The sequence below is a fragment of the Ambystoma mexicanum genome, chromosome 8 (assembly GCF_040938575.1).
Source record: "Ambystoma mexicanum isolate Mex_15411 chromosome 8, UKY_AmexF1_1, whole genome shotgun sequence".
NCBI lineage: Eukaryota > Metazoa > Chordata > Amphibia > Caudata > Ambystomatidae > Ambystoma > Ambystoma mexicanum.
In genome coordinates, this window is record NC_090929.1 from 668030461 (window position 1) to 668044621 (window position 14161).

The 14161-nt window shown below is 47.6% G+C and overlaps 1 protein-coding gene across 2 annotated transcripts in view; it reads left to right on the plus strand.

Annotated features, from left to right (window-relative positions):
- The window catches only part of CASP9 (caspase 9), a 653184-nt gene that overhangs the window by 136288 nt on the left and 502735 nt on the right, over window positions 1–14161 (plus strand). For both annotated transcript variants that reach the window (XM_069610458.1, XM_069610459.1), the window contains exon 2: window positions 6399–6603. In XM_069610458.1, the coding sequence (XP_069466559.1) occupies window positions 6399–6603 (205 nt within the window). The remainder of the gene's footprint in view (window positions 1–6398; window positions 6604–14161) is intronic.

The following is a 14161-nucleotide window of genomic DNA, read 5'->3' on the forward strand; positions in this document are numbered from 1 at the left end:
ATCACTGCCACTCACTCTTCTCGATGTTTTTTCTGGTCAATGTTCGTATGGCCGTCAGGGCCTGGGGCTCTCGAGGACTTAAGTTTAGTTATAGCTCTTATGATGTCTCCTTCGTCTGTCAATGATACCCAGGCTTCCTGGCTGGGCTGTGTGTTGGTTTTTTCCAAGAATGACGGGGGCCAAAACAGGTCTGTAAAGTAGCTGACCCATTTTGGTTCCGAAACGGAATTTGGAAGAGGAGCTACTTTCTGGCCCTTAACACTTTTGAGAAGATTCCAGAAGTCTCTTGATTTTTTGGTAGCCAGGGTTTTCAGCATTGTTTCGGCGTCGTTCTGGTACAGCGTCGATCTATGATGTTTGATCCAAGACTTACAAGTCATAGCCCCCTTATAGTATGCGGACGATGCCTCTTCTGTTTGTCGGACCAGAGCAGTTCTTTTCAGGTTTCTCATTTGACGGCGTTGGAAAACGACCCTAAAGTCAAAGGTGTGTTTATTTGACTGTGGCTTCTGTTTGCTTCTGGCGAAACTGACCCTGTGGTCCGTCAATAGGGGTAGATAATCAGGTCTCTGGGTGTGCGACGGGAGAGCCTTGGTTTCGGGGCGCTGCAATTAATTTTTTCCTTTATTGCTCGTACATTCCCTGATGTTAGGCGCAGCCAGGTTTGCTGTTTGTTTGGTTCCACTGTCGGCACGTAGATAGTTTTTTCCAGACCGCTCCCTCCACCCCCCCAAGACATCATTAGAAGATTAAGGTCGCTTTCACTGGTTTTCTGGACTTTGAAAGAGGTTATGTGAGGAATCAGGGCCTGTGTTATAAATATGCAATCCAGGGTTGCTGAGGCCTCCTGCCTTTCCCATGTAGGAATAAGCGGCTCATTAGCTTGGAGCGAGGCAGCGTTGTGGACATTTCTCGATTTCATTAATTTGGTCCATGCCTGACCTCTTTCGTCGGCTGATAAGCGCAATGAAGAAGTACTGGAGAGTGTGTCTAAATTCCCACATTTGGCATTCAAGTCACTACAGATGATAATGTTGTCGACGTTGTGGTCCACGTAGATGGTGTTGATGGCATTGGCGACGGACTTACAGAATGCTTTGGTAGTTGTTCTTTGGGAGTTCCAGTATAGATTAATTATAGCCAGGTCTGAGATGGTCCATGTGTTGGGGCCTGGGTTAAGATGATGCCAATCTGTTAAAATAGCAAGCATTCCGTAGGCTTCAATTATTTTACTTCTTATAGTCCGGCCTGATCCTATGCGGATTGCTGTCAAGAGGCCCGATGATGGTCTACCCATCAGTGCCCTAGATGCTGGTGAGAGTTCTATGGAAAACCTATACAGCGAGGGTTTGTTGGTGTGCCAAGTTTCTTGGAGGCATGTAAGGTCATACGCCCCCAGGTTTACGTCACTAGGGCGGGTTAGATGTCTGTGCCCTCTGGTGTTCCAAGATCCCAATTTCATAGGTTTCTTGATTGTGTTTGCCGTAGGAGGTTTGAGCTGTTCAGTGCGACTGTGGGATCTTTATGGTCGCTGCTATCTCTTCTGGTTTTGGCCGAAAGTGTCTGTTAGCCACTTCCATGGGCCTTTTGCCGATTTTTCAGTAAGGTGTGCTTTCAAGTTTTCGCTCAGTGGCGAGTTTTTTGATTGCTCTGTTTTCTTTTCTTTTGGCTTGTAGGTCCGCAAGGAGACTGGTCAATTAATCCTGGCCGTTCACGTTCTTGTATGTGGTGGGCTTTGGTCATATCCCTGGCGGTCATTCCTTCTGTGATCCATCTTCGCCACCATGTGGGCGCTGTTAAGCCTTTCACGCTCTTCATACTGCGTGTTCGTTTTGTAGTGACGATTTTCTGGGCGGCTTGAACTGTGTTGCCATCGATTCTGTTTGTACAATACTTCAGTCCTAGATATATAGTGCCACTTTGTTGACCTTGTCCTCTTAGAGGTTTCTGATTCAGTTTGACAGGTATGTGACTTCTGTATTTCCAGGAGGTTGAAACCCAGACGATGCAGGTCTTTGATGACTTCTTTTGGGATTTCGCAAATGGCTTTGTTCCTTATGTGCAGGTAAGCCTTGGCTTTGTGTTCCCTGTGGTATGGTTCAATCAACTGGAAATCTTCTGTGGTGAGGTGTTGAAGAGTACTGACTTTACTCAGAATTTTTAAGACCGTTTTGCTGTTCAGTACTATCTAACCTTCTTTGCTTGGGATTTGTTCGAGTTTGAAGGTGGAGGTTTCTTTCAGTTTTTCGTTTATCATTTATTCACCCGTCTTTCCTTTGTTGTTGGTAGTTGTCGTCGTGGCTCGGTTTGTTGGTAATGACTGGTCTTTACTATGGTGAATTGTTTTAGCCCGGTCCCTCCTTTGGCTCGGCGAGGCCGGTTGGTTATTCGTCTTTTTCTCAGACTTGTTGCCTCTCGCCGAGCTTGAAAAGAGCCTTTGTTGGACTGGCGTTCCAGATTCGTCGATTTGGTTTGAGTTTGAGTCTTGATGAGCTGGGGATTGCACGGTGGAGGGGGAGTAGTATACCTTATCATTGGGCATTCATTTTTTTTTGGTGGATCTGGAGGGGCCTCCGCTGAGCCCCAGTGTTGTGACAAGTTCATCAATTCGCTGGTGGACTGGAATTCTTCTGTAGTTCTAGGTGACCACCCGTATTTAGGAGGAACTTTCGTTGGAATGCTTGGCCCGTTAGGGGCTTCGTCCCTCGTTGCTGTTTTGTTTGAGGAAACGTCATGGCTAAGTTCGAGCAAGACATGTCGATTTTTCACCTATTTGTTTCACTTCGTTGATCTCTTCTGATTGCTTCCTCTGATGTTGTTTTTTGTTTGTCTGTTGCTTGTGTTGTGGCTCAGTTGCTGGTAGTCTCTTTGTTGAGACAGAGAGATTTGGCACGATTGGCTGCGCATATGTTTTAGTGAATGTATGAGATCTTCGGAGGTTTGTGTAGCCTTTGAGGATGAGAATGTTTAGTTTCGTGGTATTTTATTTTTTTGTTGAGATTTTCTTCAAGCATGGTGATTTTGGATTCAAGGAGGGTGTGATCCTTGATAGTTTTGGTTTTTTAGGGCAGTTAGGTAGCCTTCGACAAATGTCAATTTGGAGGTCATTGTGGCTATCATTGAAGTATTGCCTTTTAGAGAGTCATGAATTGCCTTGTAAAGTTTTCCAAAAGGGGCTAACGCATTAGTTACTGCTGACATTAGTGAAAGTATGTCTGTTCTTTTACTGGGGGAGTCCTTTTGAACAGACAAAGGAATTTCACTCGGTCGTCTGTTTTTGGCCGCAGTATGCGTGCAAGTTGGCCCCAGATACTGAAGGTGCCGGTCCGGCAGTGTTTTTCTGGTGAAATGATTGCCTCTTGTAGTAGCCCTGACGGAGTCCCGACTATCCTTGGAGTTCGGGGCTCAGGGGCTTGTCTCACTGTCTTTCCTCGGTCCCCACACTGTAGATGTGGTTTAGTCCACGCTAATTGTTCTTCCGTGGGATCCAAGTCTTTTGGTGGTGTAGCTTGGAAAGTTGGTGATGCAGTGATTCCTGTCGGGGTGTTTACTCCCGAGCTCGTTCGAGGCGGTGCTCTATCTTCTGCCATTTCGATATTGAGGTCTGAGGTATGCTTAGGCGATGATTGCTTAGGGGTAGGTATCTCAGGGGATATGGCAGATTGCTCGCCCGAGGGAACTTTTTCTGGTGCCTTAGTTTGTACTTGGGCATTTGAAGGTGGAGCTACATGGTTTGGGTGCCATGTGATTCTGATTTGATCTGTTTTGTGTGCTTTATTCATGGGGGGGTCTTCTCTGCATCAGACAGTTCTGTGTCACGGTCAAATTTCCTTTTATGTTGTTTAAAGAAGTATTCTTTTAAGGAGGATGAGATCAACGGTGTTGAGAGACATCTGGTCCCTGCCAGTGGTTCAGTACTGCCCTTGCAGTCTTCTTTCGTGTAAATTCTGTTTGTTGTTGTCTTTATTACTTTCGGATTTCCTTTAGTGTTAGTTCCCTTTGGCATTAGATTGCCTGTGCCTTAGCTGTTGTTTGTTTTCCTTTTATCGCTGGACTGCGGGTTACCAGTCAGGTTTGGAAGTATACAATTAGCCATGGTCTTTGAGAGATTCTTCCTGGTCGCAACGTCGCTTTCCAGGCTCACTTTGGTAGCGAGATGGTCGTCCTGTTCTTCAACGAAGATGGCGTCTTCTGAGGTTGGTGAGTCCTGTATTACGGATTCTTCTTCCGGACCTGAGTCCGTGGAGTCTGTGGAGCTGACCCTTATTGGAGGATCTGGGATGGTTTTTGGTGGCGAAAAACGGGTGATTGACTAGAGGCCACTATGGATCTGTACTGTTATCAGGTGCACAGCGGAGGGATTGTCGATTTGCGGAGTCCTGACCGGGTCAAACTAGCCCACACTAGGAGTGAAGTGAGGCTTCTTCTTACAGTTCAGTTTCCTCCATTGCCTCAGCCAGTTCGGAACCCCCATGGCCAGTCAGGCTCCCGCCGAGTCCGTCCTCCGACAGACTCAGGCGGGAGGCCACTCGCCCATGCGGTAGACGTGCCGGGGGCTGGGGTTCAAGGTGGTGAGGGCGGGTCATGCCCGGTGGTTGGCTTGGTTGAATCCGGAGTCAGTTTTGGCTGTGCCCCATCTGGATTCGGTACTCCCTCGGCAAAGGTTTACGAAGCACTTGCAGTAGGGGTTTGCGCTAGTGGAGCTGGTAGGTGATATGAAGATGCATCCACAACCATGGCATGGGCTGTTTCTTTGACCATGTGTTCCTGGGACTCGGGTGCGCATTAGTAGGACATGCGGGCGTCAAACCCATTCCAGCCCAGGCTTCCACTGCAGATTTACTGCTCCTCAGGCGGCGTTTCCCAGACTCCGCTTCAGCCTCTGAGTGCTGATCGCTGATTGGAGAAAGTGGGGCCATCCTTGCCTGAGTCTATGCAGGGGTGGTGGAAAAAGTGGAGAGGCATGTTGCTAAAAGTGTTACGTATTCCTTACTTGTTCAAGTCGCAGGGCTTGGCTTGGAGGAAAGTCCTGGTGAATGGTGGGTGGTAATGGGAGTAGCTGCTTCACGCTTCTCGCGGACTCCGGACACCAGACACACTGCTCGCACACCGCGCAGCGCTCCGCGCAGCGCTCCGCGCATGCGCAGTGTAGATGAAGGGTGGAGAGCAGATTCAGAGCAGTAGAAAGCGGACCGGAGCAGGCAGGTAAGCAGGCTTCAACGGGTAAGAGCGGTTCACTGACAGTCTGTCCTGTCGGCCTCTCACCAGACCATTCTTGAATGTATTATTTGTAGAAAAAATAACCCCTAATGCTGCCTGGAAACTGAGGCATTCAATTGTTTATTTATGACAAGACTGTAGGCCACCCAAGACACCATGAGGAATCTATGCTTCTAGCATATTCAAACTGGGAAAAGGGTTTGTCCAATGGTTATCACTTTGTGCATTTGGGTAGGAAAGTGTACAAAGTGACCAACGCGGACAATAAAAGGAAAGACCCGGGAAGGGGAGTTTCCCCCTGGCATCGTGGGCTCTAAAGCCCTGCTACTTTGGGAAAGACCACTGAAGGGGAGTTTGCCCCTGGAATTTTGGACTCTACAGCCCTGTGACGTGGAAAGACCAGGGGAGGGGAGTGTCCCTGGCACAGTGGGCTTCAAAGCCCTGAGTGTTTGAAAGACCAGGGAAGGGGATTGTCCCCCTGGTAAATAACTTTTACTTCAAAAACAGCAGGCATAAGAGCCATCGAACGGCTGCAGGAAGGCAGCCAATTATTGTTTATTTTCCCAGGCAATCGTTTTGTGGTATATTAAGTGTGAGAGTCAGAGTAGGTTTTTGGACACAGGACTGTGGACGGTTTATTTTCGGACACCCTGCCAAAGACTGGTCTATTTTTAATTAGTTGTGTTGAGGCAGTAAAACCCCTCTTAGAATTAGGGACAGTGAGGCATTACCCCCGGCCCCCCTTTTTATTTAAAATAAAAGCATTATGAAGCACACTCATGTATCTCTCTTGTCACCATGCCTACCTCACAATACCTTTAGACAACAAAAGTACTTTTCATCATGCCTCAATCTTTCATCTTTCTGAGATCACTACATTAAGTACCATTACATTTATCATTAGTATACATTTATCATTAGTAACAGCTTTTATTACAGCACTTAGTGTGAGGAGTCCTGAATGAAGTGCTATATAAAAACCTGATAGAATTGTAGGCTTTTATTCATAAAGTGAGAATAAAAATTGAATTACATTTGTGAACAGTGGTATAACTTGTATCAATTCTATAAATGTATACCTGTTCCAGTGATCCTTCACATTCTATATCCGAGGATGCAAATGAAAAGAATGATGCAAAGCCCTGTTTTAATTTTGAAACTTGTTCTTTTATTTTTAGAGAGCTGGAACCCGTAGAGACCAGGCAAGGCAGCTTGTCATTGATCTCCAAACACGCGGGAGCCTGGCCTTTCCACTATTTATAGAGTGTTTGGAAGAAACTGGGCAGACTAGTATTGCAGCCTTTCTCCGTGAAGGATACAGAAAGCAAAAATTGGATCCAATTCACATAAATCCGGTTGAACTACCAATACTAGAACTAAAGCGTACGTATATTTTCTCCCTGCTTTCAATACTTGCTCAACACATGCTGTTCAGCTCTACTGGTGACTGACTGTTAGTGACTACAAGGTTCTCTCACTGCTGACACATTTCCTCCTAATATAGCTCGCCCAGCACAGAGGTCACTGAATACAGCTTACAATGGAGAGCAAAGACCATAAAACCACCTTAACCTGCACACTTGGTGTGCAGCTGCAAGTGGATCTTGGTCATGTGACCTAAGCCCAACACCTTGTCAATCACTGCTAATATTTTGGTGCCTTCTTGTTTGCCACCCTTTTCACCTACTTAAGCAACCCTCCAGACTTGTTTCCTTTGCAGTTGGTGAACATATGCAAGTGGATCTTGAGCATGTGACGTAAGCCCCACTCACCTACTTAGTCCTGCTCCTTCCTGTCCTTTCTTACCTCTTAGAAGGCATCTCTCGCCAGGGCGAAGAGCAGACAAAGAAAAGGGAAATTCCCTTTGGGACCAGTTCGGGACAAGCAGGAGGAGTGCTTCAGACTCTGGAACCCTCCTCCCTGTCAACATTAGACTCACCCCATCGCTTCAACAGGTCGGGAAGGAGCTCAAGATCCCCCTCTTCAAGGAATGGCTTGTCCCTAACACCCTCCAATCCCCACCATACCGGACACTGGGTGATCTGCTCTCCGCTGTTTCCTTCCTTGTTAGCTTCCTGTTCCCTCATTTATCTTTTTCCCCTCACCAGGTTCTTACCCCTGTGATTGTAAAAAGCTCCATTGCTTCCCGAATTTAGGTCTATGCTCAATAAATACATAATAATAATGTATGTTTACTTTAATGGCCTATGTGTGTAAACTGTTAAACTGCCATATCTCTTTACACTGTGCTCTGTATCTGCTCTGTTTCGGAGTGACTGGGCAGCTGTGCAGTGCTGCTCTGAGATGCATACAGAAAATATTTAAAAAAGTAACTTTCAATGGCATAGGAACACATTGTGCAACAGCAAAAAAGATAAGACTAATCCCGTAGCCTTTTAATTTACAACATAAAAGGTTTACAAAATTAGAATACAACCAAGTCATTTATTTGAATACTTCAATCAAGGAAAAAACGGATATAATCCTTCTGCAAGAAATCCACCTAAATGCATAGGAAATGCAAGATATGATGATAAACGTTATGGCTCTCTATTGTTCAAAACAAAAACCAACATAAAAGAAATAGTCATTTTAACTTCACTTAATTGTAAATGCCACCTCATCCACGCTTTATCACATATGCTGAGAAAGCTTTTCTTTTTGTGCTTTCCTCCCGTAGACTTCTATGGGACACCCTCTCTTTTTGCTTTGTTTGGAGTCTGACCTGACTTTATGGAAGTAAAAAAACAACTTCTTTGCTTCCTTTGTATTTTTGCTCATTCCTATGGGAAAACTGATTAGTTTATAAAACTATAAGTACTGAGAGGCTATGGGGATCATTACGAGCATGCCGGTCCAGAAATATGGTGCCGGTAGAGACAGTGATTTACCGGCAGGCCCGGCCTCCCGGGAGTTCAGGCCCATGCCGGCAGAGTAATCACTGAAGCACCGGCACAGTTCCCATTTCATGGAGTCCTATTGGACTCCATGGAATGGGAATTTACTGCTGTTGCTGGCGCCCATAATATCCCGGTAACACTGGTATATTGGGCGGCGGTAACAGTAAGGTGAGTTACCGGCAGACTCCTAATGAGGCCCTAAGTTCTTGTATTGATTCAATTACACATCACATTAAAGTGAAGTGCGGTTAGGATAATTCGTATCCTTATAACATTTTCTATAGTAGCTCTTTTTGGTTACATTTTACAGTGTGCATAGGATGGCATGGTGGCTGTGGGGATTTTTCTACTCTTGTTTATACCTTTTACTTATCCACTTTTGCACTCACTGCAAAAGGCTACTGAAGGAGGCTAGCACTCTAAGATGGCCATGCCACAAGGTTTGGGCCTGGCCTCTGGCTATGCTGTTCTTTGGTCTTCTTGCTTCCTTCCCAGGTCTGGAATTGGTATATATGGGAAGCCCTTTCCCGAGGAAAGCTGCTTCTATCCTGTGCAAAGGGGCGTTTTGTGTGTGAGTCCGGATGTGGGGGCTGGGACTGTTTGGCCCCAGTAAACATCCTGGCGCCTGAATGTCTGTTGCTGGTTAGATGTTGTGGCCAGTGGCTATCCATGTTTGGAAAGCTTTTTTTTTTCTTTCCCTTTTAAAAAAAAAAAATACATATTTCTTTTTAATTAATTTCCACACACAACATATAACAATACTCCCGACATTTCCAGTTGCATGTGTATCACAGTATGCATTACATGTTTGTCTCTATAATGTCTTCCCCACTCCCTCCCCCAAAACTCGAGCACTCCTCCTTGTACCTCCGGTATCTGTTGCTCAGGGTAAGTCCTCCTAAAGGTTCTCGAGCAGGTCCTCGTCACTGGGGTCACTACGGGTGCACCCATGTAGCGAGGCTATCATTTGCCTCCATTCCATCAGTGGTCCCACTTCCTCTTCCTCTCCTTTGCTAGCCGCCTCATACCATGCCACTGTCTCCGCATCTGCCCACTTGAGGAGGTCCTCCCACCACCTCTCCACTCTAGGTCTGTGAGCGGCTTTCCATCTCATGGCGATTCTCCTCTTGCCCAGGATGTATGCTAAGTCTTTGAGTTTGCATACATGTTTCAATTTACGTGGCCTGGTAAATCCCCCTAGCATGCATGCCCAAATGGATTCTACGTCTAACTTAATCCAGTTCTCGGATAGCTTGAGTTTAACTCCCCCCCCAAAACTTCCCGACCTCAGGGCATTCCCAGAACATGTGGATCAGCCCGGCTCTCTCCTCGCCACACTTGGGGCATTTTTGTGCCTCTGCGTTTCCAAATTTCGCTATCATACGGGGGGTTATATATGTCTATGAGTGACATATATTTGGATTTGTTGTAACCTGGCATTTCTAGACACCTTCTTGTGGTATTTTTGGGCCCTCCCCCATTGCTCGTCTTGTATGGCTTCTCCTGCCTCCTCCTCCCAATCCCGCCTTAGATCGGTGAGCTCTTTCCCCACTCTCAACATAGCTAATTCATAAGTCCTGGATATTTCGTGCCCCCCCCTCTGAGATGTCATACATTTTTTCGATGGGCGTAACCGGGAGCTCCGGCAACTCTAGCTCAAACCATGTTTCTTTCACTTTTTGACAATTCTGTTATATGTGATGTGCTCTCCTAACTGTACCCCCGTCTCATCTACTATTGTTTGAAAATCTATAACCTCTCCCAGATGTCCCCAAGGGTGGCTAGGCCCACAGGCTCCCAATATTTCCAGATCATTCTTCTGAGTTGGACATCTTCACCGCATAGCGCCACAAGTGGTGCCTGCGGGAAGCACGGGGCCAAGCCCCCCATGGACCGGCACGCTTTGTGCCAGACCTCCCAGCCCAATCTGAGCAATCCTGGTCTCCCTGCATCTCTGATTTGGGAAGCCATATTAGTTCTCGTAAAAAATAAGGGTCACTTTCCTCCTTCAGCAGCCTGGATTCTGCCATCTCGTCTTACGCCAGCCACCTGGCTACATATTGTAATTGCGCCGCTAAGTGGTATATCTCAAAGTTTGGTAACTTAATCCCCCCTCTATCATATGCGTTCTGTAGCTTCCACAGGGCCACTCTGTTTCTTGTGTTATGCCACAGGAAGCCCCTGCACAGGCTGTGCAGTTTAGTAAAGAAGCGCTTGGGCACCATCTAAGGGATGTTTGTAAAGTAGTGCAGTAGCCTGGGCAGAACCACCATCTTCAGCAGGGCCGCCCTCCCCACCATAGCCAGGGGTAGCTTGGCCCAAAATTCCATGCTGTTTTTAACGCCTTCCACCGCTTTCTCTGTATTATGTTTGTGCTCAGCTGCTGCCATGTGATAGATGTTAATCCCCAGGTATCTAAACGTTTCGGTCTGCCATGCTATTTGCAGGGTGGGCAGGTTTGTCTGTGGAATGTCTCTATATCTGCCCAGAGGAAACATGGTTCATTTATTGGGGTTGACCTTAATCCCGGAGAAGGCTGCATAGCGTTCCATCACTTCTAAGATATATTGCAGGTTCTCCTCCGGGTAGCGCAGGTATAAAAGCTTCTGATGCTTGTTAATCTGCTTAGAATCACATGCTGTGCATATGGTCCGACATCCAGTGGTAACCGCGGGGTATTGTATCTTGTCTTTCGGGGACCGAAAGGGGACGTTGGCATAGGCGTGTCTGTAACACTATCCCTATCGTGACGTGTGTAGTACCCAAATCCCTCACGCGCCGAGGTCCCTCAGATTGTTTTTTTCCACCCAGATAACTGGTCGCCCTACAGCGGAGCTCTTACTAGAGACATTGTTTATCTTTACCGAATTTTCGGTTTATGCCCTGTTAAATCACTTCGCCTAATAAGAACATCTTCGACGAAGACTACAGAGGAATCGTCTACGGCTGGGGTGGCCATATTGTTATTATGTCTTTCCTCCTTTCCACTTCTTTCCCTTTCGGTCTGGTCATCCTTCCCTTTTGCAATGGAAAGGACTCCGTTTAGATTCTGCCCTAAGTGTAGGGTCAGATATCCTTGGCAGGACGAGCACAGGACGTGTAACGCTTGTCTCCCCCTAGAGCACGACGAAGAGCTGTGTTCGTCGTGCAAGCTCCTTAAGCCTAAAACCCTTAAGGATTGCCGTCTAAAGCGGTGGGCCGCGTATGGCATGTCACGCGTGGAGCCTCCCTCCCCTACCGCAACACTAGCCGAAAGTGACGGGGGGGTACTTCGGATGACCAAACGTCCAATGCGGATGTTACAGACCTTTAGGTGGACACTTCTAGGTCCACCACGCACGTCCCCGACCCTTCCAGGCTCGACTCTGGTCTTGCTTCAGGGACTACACACGGCGACAAGGGCGTACATACACATCACACTAAACTCGCAACCCCTACGCCTTCTTCGATGCCTTCGTCGAAAAAGGCGAAAGCGCTAACGGGTCAGTCGAAAACTTTGATGGTTCACTCGGATCGTGTAGATCCAAAGCCTTCCCCGCATCTGCAACAGCGCATGACGACTGGGCAAACGAAAATTAATAAGGGCACTACTCCCCAATCTACATGCGCCAAAGTTTTGGAGTCCGAAACTTCGACGATTTCAAGGCCTCAGCAGGCCTGAAAGTTACGACTAGGCCTCTACCCGGCACACCAACCGCTGGGCCTTCTGGTGCCGCAGATGGCATTTCGGCTACCATTACATCATCGGAGGCTTTGTCTCACGACGATTCGGTTACTATCCGGAAGAGCATCGGTAGGATCGCAGCAGCGGTGGAACTTATCCCGGTCCCGCAGAAAGTTATGGGCCAGGCTGCGGAAATATTTCCGACGGACTTGGGCCGCGATTCCGATGACACTTACGTGGATAGTCAAGAGCCTCTCTGACACCCTGAGAAGTTCCTCTCAACGCCAAAGGGCGGAGAACGTTGTTTCTCCCCACTTAGGCCCTTTTGGGTCCTCGGAATGGACTACTGAAAAGTTCGAGCGATGTATGGATCCGGTGGAGCAGATTATCAGTTCTGCTGACCAGACTCTGCCGAAAAAGGCTTGGGTAGACCCTAACCTTCAAATACAAGATGTTCAGCCTCAGGTTTTCCAACAGGAAGACGTGGTCCACATGGACACATACAGGGACATCTATACTGAAGAAGAGGAATCCTCTTTTCTCAAAAATTATGAAGAAGATCAACAGGAGACGACGGAGAACTGGGAGGAAACCCAGCAGGAAGGACAGGATCCTTGGTCAGATCAAGATCAGGACTCTGATATTTTGTGCATTGATTCTCCTCCTTCCACCCGACTCGCCAGGCCTCCCCTGTGGATGACCAAATGGCTTTCAACACCATTGAAAAAAGAAGCAGAATTCTTCAAAATTGCCACTCAAGAGGCTTTGCCTGAGCAGGATTTTGTGGAGGACATTATTAAGGAAAAACCTCCGGCAAGTCAATCCATTCCCGCCTTAACTCTGTTAAGAGGAGGATAGCTCCATCTTTAGTCACACCTGCCCAGACAAGGGCCGTGAACCCAAGAGGACTCTGCTGACGAGACACGCATGGCTGCGTGCATCGGGATTTAGACCTGAAACTCAGGCCTCCCTCATTAATATGCCCATCAAAGAATCAAACTTTTTGGGAAATCAGTTGATGAAGCGTTGAAGACAGCCAAGAAGCGGCATGAGACCTTAAAGTCTCTGCAACAAATTACACAAAAACCCTCTTCCCAGAGGGGTAATAACTCTCGGCGGTCCTTTCGAAGACAAGTTCGTGCCGGTCAAAACAACTACGGCATGGGCAGTTTCAACACTAACCAAACATCTGGATCCCTCAAGGGGTCAGAAACGCGGCAAAGGTAGAGGCAGAGGCCCCAATCCCAGAGGAGCCAGAGCCTCGGGTCAGAAATGACCACTAAGTCCAGGTCCCCTCACATGCCGCCCCGGTCGGGGGGGCAATTAACATCTTTCCTCAATGCTAGGGAGGGGATAACTTCCGACCAGTAAGTCTTAAAGACTGTCGCCCACGTTATTGCATGGAATTCTCCCGACCTCCACAGTTCAGACAGCCGCGCTCATGGCGCCTTTCACTGGACCATCTAAACATCCTGATTCAAGAAGTGGAAGCACTGCTGGGAAAGGACGCCATAGAAGCCGTCCCTATTCTTCAGGTAAACAAGGGTATTTATTCAGTGTACTTCCTTGTATCCAAAAAGGATCTCACCAATGCGTCCTGTTCCAGATCTGCGCCCAGCGAACAAGTTCATAAAACCCCAGAGGTTTTGCATGGTAACACTACAAGAAGTGAACCCATTGCTGAAACGGGAGGACTTCATGGCAACATTGGATATGAAAGATGCATACGTTCATATTTCAATGTTGCCAGCGCACAGAAAATACCTAAGGTTCATGATCCAGGACAAACACTACCAGTTCAAAGTACTCCCCTTCGGCATCGCCTCAGCGCCAAGGGTGTTTACCAAAGTCCACGCAGTGGCAGCAGCACACCTGCGCAGTCTATCAGTCCCAGTTTACCCTTACCTCGACGACTGGCTCATTACGGGAGACTCGTTCGACGCTTGTTTTTCGAACACCCAAAAAACAGTAGATTTCCTCTTCACCCTGGGCTTTTCAATCAACGTAAAGAAGTCCAGCCTAGTCCCCGGCCAAGTAAAACAATTTCTGGGAGCACTAATTCGGACGGAAGAAGGTCTTGTCTTCCCCTCCAGCGACAGGGTTCAGAACATGCTCTCTCAGATTCCTCAATATGTAGCTAGTCGAGAGGTGACGGTATGCAAAGCCATGCGGTTGCTATGGATGATGGCGTCATGTGTATACTTGGTTCCCCACGCGCGGCTGCGCATGCGTCCCATGCAAGAGTGGCTCAACAGCCAGGGGTGTCAGGCCAGCGGACAATGGAAAGATCTGGTAGTTGTCTCGCCAGCCCTCGTTCTCTCTCTGCAGTGGTGGTCGAGGGAAAACCTCTAGAAGGGGAAAACCTTCACCACCCCTG